The following is a 20,424-nucleotide window of genomic DNA, read 5'->3' as shown; positions in this document are numbered from 1 at the left end:
TCTGATCTGGGCTGCCCCTGGTGGGGCAAGGAGGTCTGGGGCAGCCCAGGAGTTTGAAGCATCCAGGGCAAGCCACCCACTGGAGTCCCACTGCTGAAGCCTCATTTACTGACTGCTGGCCGGACCAAAATATCTTCTATGATTGAAATGAAGTTAAAAGAGCCTTCTGTAAGTTTATCTAGATATGCAGATAAACTTAGTCCTCTGCCTGGTTTCAGTTGGGACTCACTGAAGGGTTTCTGGGTTAATGAATGTACCCCTGGAACTAGCCTTCTGACCTTGAAGTGACTTGCAGCATTCTCCTCTGCCTGCTTTAGCCTGATTTACGTATATTAACTCCAGTCCTTACCACTTTCTTCAGGTGGTCTTCCTATTGTGCCCATTTTACAGATGGGGGAATTAAGGTCTAGAGCACTGAAGTCAGTCCACAAAATTCGTGAGGGCTAGGGCTGAGGTTCAATCCCACGGCAGTCTCTCCCCACATTCTACGGCAGCGTCTGAGGGACGCTGTTTGTGCGAATACAGCCTTAGCTCTCAGCCTGGTTCCAGAGGCCAGGAAGAGGGAATCTGGCTTCGGTAGGGTTTGCAGGGCTCTGAAGCGAGACGCTTTCCTTGAGGAGTTGCTGACTTCTTCCAGGTACTTCCCAGAGATTCCTGCTTCAATATGACCTTATCCAGGGCCTCTCTGGCAATCAAGGCAAGAACTTGGCCATGGGGAGAAGCTGCACACTGTTGGGCATTTCATCAGTGAAATTGCTTATCAAGAGGCAGAAATTGCAGGAAGAGAGATGTGACTTAAATTTCAGAGTCTTTCTTGGTGCTCCTTAAGGGCAGAGACTAATCCTCCAGCAAAATGGGCTTAATTACGCGGGACTCGTAACTAGTGATGATCATGAGGTGTACAGATTTATGGGAATATTTGCAAAGCAACACATAAACACAGGCAGCCAAATTCAGAGGAAACTGCATCTAAGTGCTGAGGGGATGTGGAATAAGTGGTGGTAAGAGCTGGGTGGGGTTGTCTTGGGGAGGCTTCCCGGAGCAGGAGGGTGTGGACCTGTTGAGGAGGGACAAGGCTTTCCTTGGGGTGGGGACACGCAGGGGGAGCAGCAGGCACTGAGCATCCCAGCGGCATCATCATTCTGGAACCAACCAGTCCCTATAGGAGCCGTGCCCCAGAGCACTGGCTCAGTGACCTGGTACTCCGGGAATCTGCCCTGCCTCCTGGGTGGGGATCATCCAGACACACGCCTGCCCAGCCCACTTGGTACCACTTAGAAATGACATGGAAATGCGGTATGGCCTTGAGCCAGGTCCTCCTCTCCAGGAAGTTCAGTTAAGTTTTGGCCTGTGGACTATCCAGGTGTCTTTTCTTGGGCTATCTGGGAAAAGAGATGGGAGAGGAGTGCAGGGCCTCTGGGAGGCAGAGGGAGATTCTGAGAAGTGGAGGGAGGATGCTAATAGGGCCCCCTGCCTCCTTCTCAGGGGTCAGGTCTGACAGTCAGCCTGTCTCCATGCTTGGCTGCTCCTGGCCTGGAGAGAAACCTCTGATTCACAGAGTTCCTGAGTGGGAGGGGGTCTTCATCTACCCGCTTCCTTTACAGAGAGGGACCTGGAGGAGGGTCGGGAGCTGGGAAGGGAGGATGGACTGTGTGTGTTGGGGGTGGGCGTGGAAAGACCCAGGATTTGTGGAAGAGGCACTGCCATGGTTTTCGATGTGTTCCCTGGAGGGTGACGGGCACGTCCCAGGCCGAAGTCCAAGGTGGAAATAGCAGACACCCTGGGCACTAGTGCTGGGGCCGCAGCTGAGGAGGGAGGGGGTAGATCCTGGGTGGTGCCCTGTAGGAAGGGGGTCATGAAGCTGGGCTGAACAGCTACAATGGAGGGAGAAGGGGCCATGCGGAGGGAGCCTGGCTGAGGTGAGAGTGACCTGGGGAGCAGAAGGGGTGCCCTGAGGGACAAAGCTGCCTGCCCAAGATGAGGGCCTCAGCTTTGAATCAAGAGGTTAATGGAGCCTCTGATGGCCCCGCAGGGCTTTGACCAAAGCCCCAGGATGCAGATGACTCTACACTCTGAGACCTGGGGTTTCCACCAGGTGTCCCCCTGCTGTGTTCAGGAGAGGCAGCCCAGCCAACCAGGGCTGGGTCGAGGGGTCTTTTGACCACAGAGGTAGATTTTGTGGTAGGTGGAGAGGAGCTCTTGGGGAAGGGCACCTGGGGAAGGAGGGGTTGAAGATGAAGACACAGGGACCTGGTCTGTCCTCACATCCAGGGACGCCCTGAAACTAGGACAGAGGCATCTATTTGGCGATTCAGAGTCACTTGTAACTGGCATTTAGTTGCGTGTGTGCAACAGCCGAAGGGATGACTTATTCAGTCATCTGTCTCCTGCCCAGCAAACTCTCCATGCTTAGAAAAGTAGCAGCCTCTTCAGGGCCAGGGGTTTGGAGCAGAGAGAAGCCAGGAGAGATACAAATGGAGAGACTGGCCCTTGGGGAGGAAAGGGAGTCTCTCCCTGCCTCATCCGCTGTCCTTTGGGCACCAGTGGGCAGTGCAGGAGGCCTGGGAAGAGGAGCCGACATGCGGGAGTCATGAGCCAAAGGCTGCACGTGGAGGCCAGGGAGGCCTCGTGTCTGAGCCCCATGGGGACAGCTCTGTTTTTGGCCTTTGCAGCCCTCCCGCCTTCTTGTCCTGGGGCTCAGTGCCCAGTCTGAGCTGTCAGCACCTGCTCCCTGAGCCAGTACCTGGCACATGCAGCCATGAGATCATGGGGTGGGGTAATTTGGCAGGCCCCCCCATCTTCATCAGAGCCACAGCAGGTGCATGGCAGAGCCCTGGGCCCGGCGCCTCTATAATCTCCCTCGTGGCCTCATCCGCTTCCAACCAGCTAGCGTAGCCTCATCCCCTCTGGTCCTCAGACCCCAGCAAAGGAGGAACACTGGTTCGTACGTGACATGAAGGCTTGAGATTAGATCTCAAGAAGGACTTCAGACCCAAGAGATGGGATGGTGGGGTAACTAAAGACAAACTAATAAGCGGAGCAGTCCTCACTGAGGACTTATTCCACGTTCCGCTCTGTGTTAAGCACTTTGCAGGTGGTTCCCATGTAGTCTTTGCTGTGACCTTGTAGAACATGGAAACTCAGACTCGGGTGTCACAGCCAGCAAGCGAAGGAGCTGGTACTTGCGCCCGAATCTCCAGCTCTTTGATACATCTTGAGGATCCAGGAAGGTGGGCCACTGGAGGATCATGCGGGCTCCCAAGTGCTCACTCCCTCCCTCGTTTAGCCTTCAGTGGTGAATAAGACAGGGTTCTTGAGGTTCAAGAGATGGAGGTCAAAGAGGCAGGAAAGCTTAGAGGTGAGTTCACGTTCCAGTGGGTGGAAGTCAGCCACACAGAGGTGGGTGGGCCTGTTTCTGTTTGGCACCTCTTGAGTCAGAAAGGAAGCAAGCGTATCAAAACTGCAGCAAGAGGGAGCAAGACGAGACAGCAAGACGTCTGTGCTCCGGGGCTGCGTGTCACTGGCACGCGAAGGGCGTGCTCCCTGGGGAGGGAGGGAGAGCAGTTGGAAGGGCTCCGCCTAGAAGTGAGGGGACTGACGACCTGATCTGGGGGTCTTTGTGCAGGAGGTCGTGTGTGTGCACGTGTGAGTGCAAACATTCGTGTGTCCACAGCCTCTAATGAGGCATTTCTCTATCCAGCTGGCTCTGAGCCCTTCAGTGAGTCTGCGCTGCTGTACCCAGACACCCAAGGGAGAGCATCTCCCTTGCTGATAGCCTAGAATGTACTCTATATTTGGGTGCAACACTGTCTTGACTGGGGACCATTCTTGTTCCTCAAATGTCCTCCAGTTGTGCAGACCACTTACTCTAGTCCCGAAACCCTCACCCCTGCTCTCAGGATGTTTTCTCTGCCCCTTCTCCAAGGACCCCTATTCCGTTCCCCTTTCCTGAGGAGGGACAGGAGTCTGGGCTTTAAGTTAGTGCTAGGCATGTCCTGTTCCTCCCCGCTGAGCCGCTAGTTCTGCCTTGACTCATTCATGCCTGTGTTTTAGCTTCTGCAGGACCGGGCCTACTGTTGTGAATTCACACATGCTTGTAGCCTGGATGAGTGGAGCAGAGGGCCTCATGGGTGATCTTCGGCATGAGCCTGGGGCCAGACTTCTATGTGCCCGGTCAGCTGCCATGTTGGCTGCTGGCCCCTGTCTGTTCTTGGTGACCAAGCCTGTGCCCCACGGCAGTGGGTCTGGAGTCAGATCTTGTGTTTTAAGGCTCAGTAGCATCACAGATAGTCAGAACCCTAGGGTGTCAGGGCCAGGTTGGACCTCAGAGGCCACCAAGACTGTCCTTCGTTAACAGACAAAGCATCCCCCAGACAGGGAAGGGCCTTGCTCAAGGTCACACAGTAATTTGGACAACACTGTGGGCCTCCCCATGACACAGCCCTTTCCACCAGGTCACATAGCCTCCTGAATTCTGACCAGCCTCTCTCTCCCTTTTTTTTCTCTTGTCTGCACTTTTCTTAGAATCTCCCCTTTTGCCCATCCAGACCCTGCCATTCCTCAAGGCTTGGCCTGGCCCTCCTTCACTCTGGAACCAGCCTGATTTCTCTCCTCTGCCTCCTTTGCACCCTTGGCAACCTGTCTTGCTAATTCCCATTCCCTAATTGTCTGTAACACAAATTAATGCTTTATTACTTGATGCTCTAATGACCTGGGTTCTAACCGAGGCTCAATTGCTTCCCGACTGTGTAACCCTGGGCTAGTTACTTAACATTCTTAATCCTCTGCTTTCTCGTCTGTAAAATGGGGCAGGCATTTGAGGCTGAGTGAACAGCAGAAGCGAAGCTCAGAGGGCTTGACTTGGAAAATGGTATGATTGCAGTCTGAGGTGTGGCCGGGGTGGGCGGGGTGGCAGCGGGAGGCAGGCAGGGGTCAGATCGTGGGGCCTCAGCCAGGATCAGTTATGCTGTTGGCAGTGGGGAGATCCTGAGGCCTCTTGGGAAGGGAAGTAACAAATCCCCACCTGGCGTTTGGGGTGGCCGTGAAATGGGATGGAAAGGGCTCGGGCTTTGAAATCAGTGGATCTGAAGGGGCATTTCAGCTCTCCCGCTGGTTAGCTGTGTGATGCTGCAAGATTCTTAGATCTCTCTGGGCTTCCTCTTGCAGTCTATACAGTAAGAATTATAGCCACTCCAGAGACGTATGGGAAGGATGAAATGAGAAAACATCAATAAATTGCTCAGCTTGGAGTCTTGCGCTTAGTAAGAGCTTAATGAGGAACAGCCGCCACTACTACTGGTGCTGTCATCATCCACCAACACATGTCCACCCACGTCCTGGCCTAGCTTTGTCCCTGGGTCTGTCTGGGGCCACAAGTGACAGGGTCGTGCCTCACTTTCCAGCTTGGAAGTTCCCCAAGGGCAGGGCCCACACGCGTGATCTCCCTGCTCAAGCTGCTCCAGGAGCTGGGAAAGCTGTCAAAGAGAGGGTGGAACTTTGGGGCATCTGGGTGGCTCTGCAGAGGTCCCAGTGACCCGTAGGTGGGCAGAGGCAGATGGTGGTGTCTCAGGCCCTCTTGGCCACCAATTGGGCTTGTAGAGTCAGAGGGGATTAAGGTGAGCAGGAAGATTCAAGTTGACAAGATGTGCACCGACTTTCTTCACTGGGCTGTAGAGCCAACTCTCCCAGGGATGGTCCTTGGGGCCTCAGGCACTGCAGTGGGGCTACTGCCGCTTGTAAACCCCATGGGATGGGGCAGACTCAGGGCCCAGAGAGGGATCGTGGGTTGGGGGCTGAGGGGGAACTGACTGCCAACTGTTCTACCCCACACTGAGCATCTCCTTGGCCGGCACTGGTGCAGAGGAGAGCTAGACACACCTTCACTGAAATAGTCTAATATTATGAGTCAGGGTTTGTAAAACACCTACTAGAAGCTGAGCAATGTGCCTGGTACTGAGGATAACCATTTGGCAAAGGCTGACTGGGTCCTGCCTGTGCAGAGTGGGTTCAGACAGGCATCTGTCGGGGGTGTGTGTGGGGGAAGCCCAGGGGACTATGGGAGCCCTGAGGGCTGCTCTGGGCCCACTGTGAATGGTGGTGTGAAGCTGCCTGAGGGGAGATGGGAGCTGGGCCCAGCAGGCTGAGCCAGGACCTGAAAGCAGTTGTTGGAGAGCAGATGGGGCACGGGGTGTTGGGGGAGTGGGTGGAGACGAAGCTGGAAAAGTTCGCAGGGGCCTGGGATGCCGTGCCGAGGAGTGAACAATCTGTCTCAAGGGAATGGGGGAGCCACTGGAAGGTTTTTAAGCAGGGGAGAGACGTGGTCAGATGCAGGGGCTGCAGCGCTATGGGAATGGGGGAGAGGGGCGGTTTGACTTCAGATTTCACGGAGGAGGGGGTGATGGCGGCTGGCGTGCTCCTGGGGTGGGGAGAGGGTGGGATGACCGCGGAGTAGGTGTGTGGGTCTGGGTCAGGGATTGAGCTGGGTCTGCATGGGCAGGAGGGGTGCGATACAGGGGCAGGGGTCAGGTCAGGGCTCTGCTGGAGGCGGAAGGGGGAAGGCCGAGGCGGAGGGCTGAAGCTGGAGGAAGAGCAGGCCAGGGGCCTGACCATGGCCTTGGTTCAGCCACCTCCTCCCTTTAGACCTCAAATTCTGGTATGCTCCACAGACCCTCAGATGAGGCATGACACCTTCCTGAACCTCAGTGTTCTCATCTGAAAAATGGAGAGTGCAATACCTTTCTCCCGACCACTTGGGGTATCCATCAATAAGCAGTCACTGTTCCTCCATCTGGGCCTGAGTTCTGGGATACAGAAGTTTTGGGAAGCAGAATCTGTGGCAAAATGGCCCAAGGTGGGCTCTGGGGAGGATGCAAAGCTCTTGGAATGCTCTGGCAGGGGCTGGAAGGAGGGGGGTTCTGGGAGCATGTCCAGCGTGGACAAGATCCAGGGCCCAAGGCCTCCTTTGTTCTTCTGTAATCTGAGCTGCTCTCTCAGAAGCTTCTAGCTTTCTAGGCTTACCGCCCAGTCCTGTGAGAGTGGGACCAAGCCCTCCAGGGTTGGGAGGACAGGGAAGATGGATGACCGCTCAGGTAGAAAGGGGTGAGAACCCAGGACTCACCCAGCTCTGAAAGTCTCCAAATCTTGGCATTTTATGGCTTGCTTTCTGACCCCACAGAGCCCTGAATAGGAGACAATAGTTCCACCTCTGGCTGGCAGGAGGGATTCCAGCAACAAGGAGAATTTCCAGCTCTGTCTCAGGGTCCCCAGCTTTCCCTATACCCCAAGGGAGCAGCTGAGTGAGTAGGGTCAAAAGATGCTTACACCCCAGCGTTCCCCTATCCCGGGGCACTTGCCACCTGGGTCTTGTTGGAAGTTGTCCTCATGTGGGTGTCAGGCCGGCGGCAGTTTGGGGCCAGCCAAGGTGTTGAGGCAGAGTATAGCCTCCAGGGGGTGGCTGCTGGTCGGGTAGGGTGGAGAGTGGTCCTAAGTCGGCCTAAGAGGGGAAAGCGCCATTCCTTTCCTGGTTCTGGAAAAGGTGCTCTCTCAGCCTCCTTGCACTGTTTCCGAGCATCCTCTTTCCCCTTCTCCCTTCTCATCTCTCATGCATCTGCCTTAACTCCTCCCTCTACAGTTTCCCTCCCACCTCTGGCACCATCCTTTTCATCTCCCACCATCTCTTTCTTCTTCCCCTAGTCCTTCCCCCTCGCCTATTTCCTCCAAGACCTCCTCATCTTCCCTTTCCCATCTGCTTCTTGTTCCCTGTGGTCCTCTTCCACACACTTGCTCCCACGCAGACTCCCCTCTTGGAGCCCCTGCCCATCTCTGTAACTGGTCACCCCACACGCTGCAGGGGATCCAGGGCTGTCTTCTCTCCAGAATGTCCCTTTCCTCTTAAAGACTGGCAGGACCCCAGCCCAAGGCTGCATGGTGCTACCTGTTGCCTCAGGCTGGTGGGAGAACTGTGTCTGAGGCTCCTCTCATCCCTGAAGCGGAGCTGGGGCTTTGGACTGGGCAGCGGCCCCTGGAGGTGAGGCTGGGGATTGCGGCTGCAGCTCCCTGCTTGTTCACATTCTCACCCCAGGCATCCCGAAAGTACTTGTGGGGTGCACCTGAGTGTGTGAAGGTGTGTGAAGACTTGGACTCAGTCTGTCATTCACTCATGCACATGTGTGTCTGATGTGGGTGTGTGATTGGAGTGTGTCTGTGTCCGTATAGAGGGCACGCACGAATGTGTGTGTGTGTGTGAATGGAATGCGCGCTGCTGCAGACGGTTGCCTGTGTGCAGGCCCTTTGTATGCTTGTGAAAGTTCACACTCATGATCATGTGGGACAGTGGACAGGCACATGTTTCCGTGGGTACCTGGAGGAGCTTGAGGGCTCTGACGGGTAGGAGCTCATCTGTGCCCGGGGACACCAGTGAACATGGGAGTAACATGAAGACACGTAAGCACGTGTGTGAGGGAGTGAGGGGCTGTAAGTGTGTGCATGGGGCTGCGCACCATGTGCCCCTGTGTGTACGAGACGGCCTGGCTGCCCATGAGTTAGGCTGCTGTGTATACACATTTTCACCGCAGCGTGGGGACGAGGAGACCCTCAGGAGGGCGACCGTTTGGATCTGCAGTGCCATAGACACGTGTGAGCCGTGCAGAGAACCAAGGGGAAATCTGTCTTTGTGTACGTGTGGGGCGACTCCTCCTAGGCCAGGGGTGGGGCTGGACTGAAAAGGGAAGTAGTTAGTGATTTATACGCTTTTAAAGAAATGCCTCCACCCCCAATCGGGCTCCAGACACAGTGAGTCCCACGCATCACTCAGGCCTGACATCACCCAGGTGCCTGAAATCACACGAATGAAAAGAGGCTGCCCCCCCCCCCCACCTGCCCACCCGCTGCAGACTGAGGCCTGGGGACAGCAAGCACATTTCCTGCTCTGAAGCACCTGCCGGGGGCAGGGGCGCACTGCCCAACTGATGTTCCAGTCCCCATCAGAAGGCCCCCGACTCGGGCTGCCGAGGCATTAAGCCAGCAGGGAGTGGGGCACCTGTGGGGTGCCTTAGTGGTCCTGAGGTCCAGGAACCCCTTTTCCAGCCAAGCCTGGCTCCTCCAGCAGGGCTGAGTGGGCCTCCCACAGGCTGCCCTCAAGGACTGAATGGCCATGAAGCAGAGGTCAGGAAGCCCTCAGTAAATACTGGCTGGAGGAATGAACAAATGCTGGGTCCCCGGGGTGGTGCTGGCTGGGCCCAGGGAGTCCCCCAGGGAGTCCCCCAGGGGAAAGTGGGGGGCTGGCTTAGTGCATGATCCTTTCTGGACCTCACTTTCCCCCTTTCTAAGAATGATCCCACAGAGTCATCACACCAGTGAAATGTGGCGGTGTACCTGGTGCTCATGGCTGGTGCTCAGGAAGTGGTAGGTGTCTCCTCTCTGATGGCCGACAGCCCCCCTGAGCCCCTTTCACAGCCACCCCTGGACCAGCTGTGAATCAGCTATCACGAGGCAGCAGGAATCCTCAGGTTCCCATTCTGGAAGCATGAGTCAAGCCCAAGTCTGGGAGGAGGGAGGTCACACTGGGGTCAGATGCTGGACCCAGGCAGGAGCAGGCACGCGCCTGGCAGCTGCCTTACATGATGTGGTGCCCATGGCCAGTAACTGGATCTCAGAAGCTGGGAAGGCAGGGCCCGGGGGCTGAACTGAGCACCCCAGGTCTCTGGGCTGAAGGTGTTGTTGACATGGACTCTGTGATATGCAGATGCTTCTCAGATAGAACAGCCTGAAAAGGACCCAGCCAAGCCTTAGCAGGCTTCACTGTCGCAGCTGCTGCTGCTGCTGGGGGCGGGGACTCTGGCCCTGGGGCTGGGCCCAGCCTGGGGCCTGCCTCGCCTCTATCAGAGCTCCTGAATCCAGTTTGCCAGGTCCAGAGCCCTGACTTGGTTCCCCAAGAACTTCTCTTCTTCCTCTAGATTTCAGCGGTCTCCAATGAAAACCCAGATTAGTTTTTTCTAGGCTTTGGTGAACATCTGAGATAAGAAAATTCCTGCCTTGAGCTCTCTCTCCCACATCTCTGACTCTGGGCAGGGGGCTTGTCCTTTCCTGTCTCTGCAAACTGTGACCGTTCAGCACAATGGAGAGCACCCATGTGCTGGGTGGGCTTAGGTGGGGATGAGCGTCTATTGCAACACTCAACATTTTAGCCACACTGTGCGGATCCCCAGTGTCCCGCTTCTCATCTTTAGGAGTCATTGCTTCTCTGGAGCTGGGAACTTACTGGTTTCTTAGGGCAAATAACTATGGCGAATCCATCTCTTCAGTAAACACACCACTCTCGACATTCACATACCGCATGAGTTTTGGGCTGAGATGCCTCAGAGAGCCTTTGCAGGTGGAAAAATGGAGGGAAACTGTGTGGTGATGGGACTTACCTCTGCCACCCAGGCCTGCAAAAAAAAGTTCATTAAGTCACATGCACTCACACGTACACACACACACAGAAACAAAGCATTCACTGAACCCTGGCTGTGGCCCAGCCCTCACTGGGGACTGGGGAAGAGAGGATAAAACAGTGCCATCCGAGGTTGCCATTGCACAGCCTTACTTTGCCCTCATCTTGTGGCAGCTCACAGTCGCACAGAGGAGACAGGCATTGACAAACATTTCTTTTCCATTCTCGAAATCTGTAAAACTATCTCAGGGATAAGATCAAACCTATTAAAATATGCAAACAATGAAGCAGCCGCTTTGCTGAGTAGGGGGGAAGAAACCCCCACAAACCCTCAGTGACTGGCCACTGGAACACCTGCTAACAAGGCAGCCCTCTCCTGGTTTCACCAGCTACTGCATCAGTGGGGCCCTGCCCACTGCTGCTGGGGACACAACACAGGACACAGAGGTCCAAGGACAACAGAGTTTGGTGACTTTTTGTGGATTAAATACATATTTATGGTACCAACAATGTGGCAATACCAGAAGCCCAAGGCCACCCTCTCTTCCCTCTCCTTCTCGCCCTTCTCCCTCTTCTCCCCAAGCTCCTCCTTCTCTGAGCCTTTGGGAGCTGATGCGAGGGGGCTTGGTCCTAGTCGGGTGTAGAAGGAATCCTGGTTTGCTTCTCTCCTCCTACCCCAAATCCCAGAGGCCGTAAGCTTCGGAGCTCTTCCTGTGTGTTCAGTGCTGAGGCTCCTAGCGTAACCCGGGCCTCCCGGGCCCAGCCTCAGGTCTGGGCCCCCAGACAGAGAGCTGTTTGCCCAGCCCACGCCTGGAAGTCTGCCCCCGACTGTCAGGACAAACAGGTTTGGCTGACTGAACAGGCTGCAGCCTTTGTTTTCAGTGAGATAAAGAGTCAGAGCTTTTTGCCACAGCTGAAACAAACTTTTTGAACTTTTCTTTTGAATCATTTCTAACTTGTGGAAAAGAGGCAAGAATAGTAGGAAGAACTTTTTTTTCTGAACCACTCGAGAGTAAGTTGCTTACCTGACGTCTCCCTACCCCCCAATACTTCAATGTGTATTTCCTGCAAACAAGGACATTCTCTCTCTCTCTCTCTCTCTCTCTCTCTGTCTCACCATATTAGAGCCATCAAAACCAGGAGGTTAGTATTGATACCTCCTCAGACCCCGTTCAGATCTTACCAGTTGTCTCAGTAATGTCCTTTACAGGGAAAGATCCTGTTCAGGATCGTGTTATTGCACGTGGTTGCTAAATATTCTTGGTCTCCTTTAATCTGGAGCAGTTCCTCAGTCTTGATTTTCATGACCTTGACGTTTTTGAGAATGATAAGTCAGTTATTTTATAGGATGATCCCCAGTTTGGGTTTGTCTGATGTGTCCTCATGCTTAGATTCAGGTGATGCATTTTGGGCGGGAATCCCACACACAAATGATGCTGTGTCTTCCTCCTGTATCCTATCAGACTGTGCATGATTTCAGTGTGTCCCATTACTGGTGACATTAACTTTGATGACTTGATTAAGAGAGTGTCTGCCAGGTTTCTCCACTGAAAATTACTTTTTTCCTCTTTGTAATTAAAATGCACTTTAAGAAGAGATGCTCTGGGACAATGTAAATATCCTGATCCTCGTCAAACTTCCTCCCACTAGCCTAGCATCGCTGATGTCTCTTGGCTTAATTATTAATATTATGGTTGCCAAATCCACAATTACTTCCACATTTATTAGTTGGCATCTTTCATATGGAAAAAACCCGCACCCTTTCTCTTCTCCACGTTTATTTACATTAGTATAGACTCAGGGATCCCTATTTTATTCTTTACTTATTTTGAGGCTCAGATCGCCTCCTCTTTGGCCAGCAGGAACCCCTGCAAGCTGGCTTCGGTGTCTTTTGACATATTCTTTAAGCACTTCTTAACTTTCTGGAACAAAATAGCCCTGTCTTATCTTGTGGTTTATCTGTCCCAGCCCTAGAATCAGTTATTTCTCCAAGGAAACTTAGTTTCTTTTAGTGGAGAATGATATTTAGAAACCAAGATCTGGGCACTAGGTATGTTCATAGCTTTGGAAATGTTGTCAGTGATTTTCCAACTCTTAAGCCAGGAACAGAATGTTACCTTCAAGCTTTAACATTCTAGATCACTGATTGCAAAACTATTCAGGTGGTAGGTGACATGAGAATAATGAGACAATGGAAATATATGATATATTTATTGAGTAAACATAATACTTCATTGAATCTATGACATCAGTGGAGAGAGGTAGGGTATATATATATGCACACAAATACACAACTTAGATCTACGTACTTTATCTGTATTTTGAAGGCCATGACTCCTCACTTACACCTTCAATATCAATTCCAATGCCACATGGTTCATTCTAGTTTTCTCCCTTCCGTCACCTCCCGGTGAAGCCACTGCCCCCAGGACAGATGCCCACTTCTGTGTAAGGACTAGTCCCCCCTGCCCTGGCCCCAGCTGCACTCTGGCATGGATACCTGCTTTCTTCGGCCCCATCTAATATCATTGGGTCTGAATTATACAGGCAGGCAGGAAGGTAGAAAGGCAACATTTTTGACTTTAAACTTTTTACCAGTGAATCATTACTTTCCCTGATCTTTGGGAGGTTTTTCTCAAAACTTGTCCTTAATAATGATTTTTGGATAAACAAGTTTATACTGTATAGCACAGGGAACTATATTCGATATCTTGTAGTAGCTTATGGTGGAAAAGAACATGAAAACGAATACATGTATATTCATGTATGACTGAAGCACTGTGCTGTACACCAGAAATTGACAAAACATTGTAAACTGACTATACTTCAATAAAAAAACGATTTTTGTGTTGCCGTTTTAAATGGTCCCAACTACATGATTAATATTTGCAAAACAGAGAAAGAGAAAAGTCACCCATAATTTTACCAGTCAAATACAATCTCATTATTTAATATTTTAGTGTATTTCCTTTCAGTTTGCCCCCCCCACCGAGTGAACTTGTTTTCTTTTAAATATAATTAGAGTTGTAATGTTGCTACACTTTTCCATCTGCATGTTTACTTAAGGCAGCAATAAAAACATTTACTACTTAAGAAATACCTAGTATGTGCCAGGCTCTATAGGTTGTTTTCTCTTTCTTATTTAATCCTTAATGTATCTTGCAAAGTAGGTGTTTTCCTGATATTAGAGATAAAGACCCTGAGGCTCAGGGAGACTATTGAAAGTTACACTTCTATTGAGTGATTGAGCTAGGACTAGAACCCAGGTATCTCTGACTCCAAACTCTGGTTTGTTATCCACCCTCCCTGAAGATAAGCATTTTTTCCGTAGTACACTAGTTCCATAACTCTGATTTTAAATGCAGGCACGCTACTAATGAGAGACTCTTTCATAATTTACTCAGCTACTCCTTCATTGTAGAGTATGTAGGCTGCTCACTCTCTATAAACACACACACACACAAAATGCTTTAATGAACATCTTCATGGACATGGTTTTTCACTAATTGTTTTCTAAAGGGTTGTCCTAATTTGAATATCACGCTAAAATGACATTGATATATCATCATTAAAAAAAATTGCTGATAATTTAGCAGGCGATCCCCCTTATCTTGATTTAATTAGCATATATTTAAATACAAGTTTGGTTTTACAAAAGAAACAATTAAGGAGTACCTGCTGTTTACCAGAATGATGGCAGGAATGGAAGACACCAAGATATTTTTATTGCACAACTCGATCAGAAAGCCAACAGCAAGACATCTCAGTGAATTCAACCTTTGACTAAGCCGACTGTTTTAGGGGCTGTGCTGGTAAGGCCCTCACTGAAAGACTGAGGGGTGATGTGGGGGCAAATGCCAAAACGATGGGTTGGTTTAGTCAGCTCAGGAAAAATGTGGTGTGCAGTAGATGGGATTCCCAGTTGATGAGAGTGAGAGTTAAGTTAGTGTGTCTTCGAGCCAACGTGGAGTACGCACTTGGATCTGCCAATAGGGGACGCCAGAGGGAGACTGCAAGATGTTTGCTTTCTGCGGGTTTCCTGTCCGCCTGCAATGCCCCAGCAAGGCGTCTTCACCCTGGCAGCAGCAGTGCCTTCCTGTAGCAGCAGCCAAATCCAGCTGGCAGTTTTCCCAACACTTGAAGAATCAATCAGCTTCATTGTGTCCTCCCACCAGAGGTACCAGCACCAGCCAAGCAGCGCCTCCTCCCCAGAGTTCTGCTTTTCAGGGGCCCCTCCTCCATGTTTCTGAATTTTAACAGTTCTGACCTCTTCCCTTTGTCCCCTCAGCCCTAGTTATAGTGGCTAGTTCCCCCAGTGCCAGTCCTGTGATATCTCAGGGGTCTTTTTTTACACTTTCAGACACTCAGTTAACAACTCTATACCAAAGTAATGCTTTATATATATATATATTTTTTTTAATTGATACTCAGTTTACAATGTTGTGTCATCGAGTTAATTCTTTACACTGAATTATCTCTGTCCAGATAACTGTGTGACTGTTTTCTCCCTATTGGAGACTGACGGACAACGGGAAGATCTTGAGCCTCTGAGATGCAGAGGCCCTTGCGGTGCCTACATGCTTTTTTTTTTTTTTTTTTTTAAGTCCTGGGTACAAGAGGTATGAGGAAGAGATAGCTCCCAGGTCAGTGGGCTGTGGGAGCTGTGATGCCGGCTGAGAGAATGCAGCCTCTACCAGAGCATTCTGGTCTCTCTTGACAGGTTTCCAACAAGAAGTGTCTAGCTGAAACATGACCATGGATGGACTTAGATATTATCATATTAAGTGAAGTAAGTCAGACACAGAAAGACAAACATCATACAATATCACTTACATGTGGAATCTAAAAAATGATACCAATGAACTTATTTACAAAACAGAAACACAGAAACAGACTCATAGACATAGAATACAAACTTGTGGTTGCCAAGGGGGTGGGGAGTAGGGGGTGGGAAGGGATAGACTGGGAGTTCAAAATTCGTAGATACTGACAGGCATATGTAGAATAGATAAACAAAATTGTACTGTGTAGCACAGGGAAATATATACAAGATCTTGTGGTAGCTCACAGCAAAAAAAAATATGACAATGAATATATGTATGTTCACGTATAACTGAAAAATTGTGCTCTATACTGAAATTTGACACAGCATTATAAAATGACTATAACTCAATAAAAAATGTTTAAAGAAATAAAATAAAATACAAAACAGAAACAGAGCAGGGCAGGGTATAAACTCAATGGTAGAGTGTGCACTTAGTGTGCACAAGATCCTGGGTTCAGTCCCCAGTACCTCCATTTAAAAAAGTTAAAAAAAACCCTGATTACCTCCCTGTAACCCTGCCCCCCCAGAAAAAAAACCCCACCAGAAACAGACTCACAGACACAGAGGACAACTTGTGGGTACCAACGGGGAAAGTAGGAGGGATACATTGGGAGTTTGGGATTTGCAGATACTAACTATGATATAAACAAATAAACAAAAAGGTCCTACTGTACAGCACAGGGAACTATGTTCAATATCTTGTAATAACCTATAATGAAAAAGAATATGAAAAAGAATATATGTAATCAGTATAACTGAATCACTGTGCTGTACATCAGAGATTACCACAACATTGTAAATCAACTATACTTCAATTAAACAAACAGAAGTGTCTAGCTGGGCTGACGAATTGCTGACCAGAGAAATTTCAGCTAGAATATTTGGTTGATGTATGTTCCATGAACTTAATGGCATCTCCTGGAGATGGGAACCTAGTCTGTCTTCATAAATTCACACAAATATTTTGTCTGTTTGATGCATTAAATGGCCAACAGAACAACTTTCATTTCAACTCTATTCAGCAGACGTTAGTGAGCACCCAATGAGGGTCAGATGCTGTGCTAGACAGTGGAGAAGTGGCGACAGAGTCACCAGCTCTTACCTCAGAGTGTCCCACTGTCTACTTAGGATGTAACCCGTGTAAAGAATAAATATAGCAGATTGAACACACATTTACCTCTGCTCCACTGAAACTACAGTGACGTTTGTTTGTTTAGATACAAATAGTCAGTTGGTTATTTTGAAAATGAAAGTTCACTTCAACACAATTGATGCATTACGGAATAATTTGAGCCTAATGTGAATTTCACATTTGCTTATGAGCACTTTTGTGTGTGAGGAACGTGGGTGGATGCGGATAACTGAGCCACGTAGAAAAACACAAAACGCACACACCTCAGACACCTGCCAGCTGCCTCAGTTCACAACCCACACTCATCCACATCAGGCGTTACCACTTTCTGTTGAATTTCAGCGAACCCTCCTCCTGCTAATAACGTGTTACACTCGCAATAACTTCATAATCCCTCACAAGCTGAAACCCTTCCGGCGCCCACGTCCACAAACAAAGGTCAAATCTTTTTCCAGGTAAAATGCTCTATTTATTGTAGTTGCTATGCATTTCTTAACCATTTAATATGTGTAAAACTGTGCTGCCATTTTTACTAGGCTTCCATTTTTTTTTTTCAGTGGGCTATTGATGAAATTTTAAAGTATTGTTTCCCTAACCCTGTTTTCCCTCCATAAGCTCTATGGTTTTGGTGCATGATTTTGAATAGTATGGTGATTTAAAAAGTGTTTTTTTTATTGAAGTATATTTAATGTACACATAGAACAGTAATTTTTAGGAAGGTATATATTATGTTATAGCAGAACTGATTGTTCTATTAGACAAAACAGCAAGGGAGATGGTTGCAGAACACCCTGGAAGCCAGAAAGCAGAACAAGTTGCAAGTAACTGTGAGATAATAAAAAAATATATATATTGATCTCTGCTCCCCCAACCTCCCATTCCTGACACAGAGCTCCCCAAACCCTTGTAGTTTCCTAAGTGATAAGAATCTTAGGAGCAGCTGTTGTTTTAACATTTGGTCTTTGACCCTGTTCCTGACACAGGGCTCCTAAAACCCTTGTAAATTCCTAAGTGATAAGAGCCTTAGGAGCATCTTTTGTCCTTTTCAGGAGGCTCTGGGTGAACTGGATGGCAAGCCATGATTAGAAGCTTGGAATTTTCAGCCCCACCCCCAATCCTCCAGAGAAGGGAGAGGGGCTGGAAATGGAGTTAATAATTGATCATGCCTGTGTGAGGAAGTCTCTGTAAAATTCCAAGACAAGGGGGTTTGGGGAGCTTCCAAACTGCTAAACAAATCCATGCACGGGGCTGGTGGGAGGAGCGATGCCCTCCAACTCCACGGAGACGGAAGCTCCTGCTCTTGGGACCCTCTCACACCTCACCCTGTATATTTCTTCATCTGGCTGTCCATCTGGATCCTTTATCATATTCTTCACTAAACTGGTTAATGTAAGTAAGCATTTCTCTGAGTTCTGTGAGTCACTCTAGCAAATCAGTGGAACCTGAGGAGGGGGTCGTGGGAACCTCAGATTTACAGCCCATCAGTCAGAAGCACACGTGACAACCTGGGCTTGTGATTCTTGTGATTGGTGGCTGAAGAGGGGGGCAATCTTGTAGGACTGAGCCCTTTATATGTGGGATCAGACCCCATCTTTAGGTAGATAAGTGTCAGAGTTGAGTTAAGTTGTAGGACACCCAGATGGTGTTGCAGATTTGCTTGGTGTGGGGAAAGCTTCTCACACAATTGGCGACCAGAAGTGTCAGAAGTGAAGTGTTCTGTGTGATTAGTAGAGGAGACATACAGGAGGAGAATTGTAGGCTTTTTAACACACTATTTAGACCCAAGAAAGTTGACACTTAAGCCAGCTGGGAGCCTACAATTCTGATACATTGGAAGGCTTGAATTCTTAGAACCCTAGAACCAAAGGCCTGGAGATGCTCATTTTTCTAGCAGAGCCAAGACCCCCTGAGGCACCTGGGCAGGCAGATCCCCTCTCTCAGGACATCAAAGGATCCAGCCCTGGCCACTCTGCAAAACGCCTGGCGAGAAGTCCCCTAACTCTTCTGACAATGGCTGTCCTAGTGGGGACCCAGCTTTGTCTGAGCTGGGAGAAAATTGTCCTAATCTGCTCACACCTGCAGCAGCTAAAGAATCTAGAGGCTCTCCCCATTCTTTAGACAAGAGAGTCCTGCCCACCAGCTTGTTCACTGCCACCCTAAAGGGAGGACACTGATTTGAACAATCAGAACAAGTACCTTCTACTGAAGAAACAATGGAATAAATGAGATAGAAGTTAAAAGCAGCGTACAACAACAAAAATACTTTTATGAGGACTCAAAAACATATTGCTAAGGAATATGTTTTTGATCAGGGATTAAGAAAGAGGCTTTGGCAATTTGAAAAAGCCCTGAATTTAAAATTCAATGGAGGCAATAAAAAGTAGAATAAACACTGCTGAGGGATAGAGGAAGTCATCCAGAAGATCAAAGGAAGGACCTATCTGGTGACACAGGATAAAAGTATAAAGAAATGGAAATTATGAGTGAAAGATAAGAGCAAGGATGCCAAAGTTAGGAAAATTAAGTCTGAATAATAGTTGTTCCAGAAGAAGAGAAAAGAATAATAAATAGAGAAGAACTGGAACAGAAAGAAACAATAAAAGAAAACTTCTCAGAGTGAAAGAAAGACTTGAGTATTAACAGAAAAAGGATTATTTGAATGCCTAGCAAGATTAATAAAAACTAGATACACACCTAGTCATATCCTGGTGAAATTTTAGAACTTCCAAATTAAAAAAAAAAAAAAAAAAAAGGAAAATCCTAAAAACCTCCAGGCATAAAAACAATCAACAACAAAAACAGATGACCTGAAAAGGAAAGAGAATTAGGCTGGCCTGAAGTTATTATTTGCAACTTGGAAAGTCCTGGGGCCATGAAACAATGCTCACAGCTCCCAGGATCAAGGCGTCTTGGCCAACATATCATTGAAGTGTGAGGGTAGAAAGCAGACATTTTCAAATATGCAAGGATAGCTCCGTGAACCACTTCTCAGGAACCTCTTTATGAAAGTAGTTCAGACAAATAAAAATTAAATTTGAAAGAAAACAGAAACATCTCAAGATAAGAGAAGACAAAGAGCATAACAAACAGTGGAGAGCAGTAAATTTGGTAAAATTCAGAGCAAATAAATGGCTGATGATAGACTGACTTTTAACTGTGTTATAAATTAGAAAAGATCTTTGAAATAGAAGACAAGGTTGGGGGGAATCCTTAGAAACAGGTTGAAGTTAAAATGACAGATTATGTCAACCAAGCCCAGGATATGGGATGGAGAGACTGATGGGGCTGACAGGAAATGGGGGATGAGGATGGGGAAATATAAAGCTCTACAGGTCTGGGCCAGGTTGAGGGTGTCACATGACTACATCATTTTGGTATGTTGATGGGGAAGTGTGGGTTGAAATATAACTTGAAATCTGAGAGTAACGATTCATAAACTTGAGATAGGAATAGGAAAACTTCCAAATACCAGGGAGGAGAGAGATGAATTTAAAATAGAAAAAAACCCAGAAAGACACCCACTACCATGGTGATATATGGGAACAGACAAGCAGAATGGGATTTAAGGAAGTGAAGGGAGAGCTTTCATTTTTCCCTCTGTGCTCTTCAACTTTTGAATTCTTTTAAACAATTGGATGCATTGATTAATTGCTTTTAGAATTCAAGACAACGAAGGAAGAAACTCTGAAATGTTAACAGTGGTCAAAGATGCAAGGTGATACCATCTGCAGTGTCTCTGGAAAAACCACTCTGCCCTGACTCTCCCTGTCTTTCCCAGCATGATTGTTCATTTTCTACAAATGACTAATGACTGTTGCTTGAGGAAAGGGCTAGAGAATAGTATGTAGATAACTCCTGAGGCCCTGCAGTAAAGAATGAAGAACATATGCTGTAAGTAAAGATGGCTATCTGCGTGCTTACGTGTACTCATTGTTGCAGAAAGATGCTCTTAGGGCTTCACTGTTCTCATAGTTGTGATGGGACATAGGAAGTCCCAGGCTGGAAGCCACTAGAGAGGTGGCTTGGTGAGAAGAT

The 20,424-nt window shown here is 48.8% G+C and overlaps 2 protein-coding genes across 2 annotated transcripts in view; one reads left to right on the top strand and one right to left on the bottom strand.

Annotated features, from left to right (window-relative positions):
- The window catches only part of SMIM41 (small integral membrane protein 41), a 97,016-nt gene extending 76,698 nt beyond the window's left edge, over positions 1-20,318 (top strand). Inside the window, exon 3 of the mRNA XM_074374840.1 lies at positions 15,153-20,318. The gene's annotated coding sequence lies outside the window, so the exon portion shown is untranslated. The remainder of the gene's footprint in view (positions 1-15,152) is intronic.
- LOC141579379 (thiol S-methyltransferase TMT1A-like) overlaps positions 6,471-20,424 on the bottom strand; it is a 15,822-nt gene continuing 1,868 nt past the window's right edge. The window contains exon 3 of the mRNA XM_074374837.1: positions 6,471-15,174. Within this exon, the coding sequence (XP_074230938.1) occupies positions 14,941-15,174 (234 nt within the window). The 3' untranslated portion in view covers positions 6,471-14,940. The remainder of the gene's footprint in view (positions 15,175-20,424) is intronic.

The sequence above is a fragment of the Camelus bactrianus genome, chromosome 12 (assembly GCF_048773025.1).
Source record: "Camelus bactrianus isolate YW-2024 breed Bactrian camel chromosome 12, ASM4877302v1, whole genome shotgun sequence".
NCBI classification, from domain to species: Eukaryota; Metazoa; Chordata; class Mammalia; order Artiodactyla; family Camelidae; genus Camelus; species Camelus bactrianus.
The sequence above is the reverse complement of the archived record's forward strand: the minus strand, read 5'-3'. Positions and strand labels throughout refer to the sequence as shown.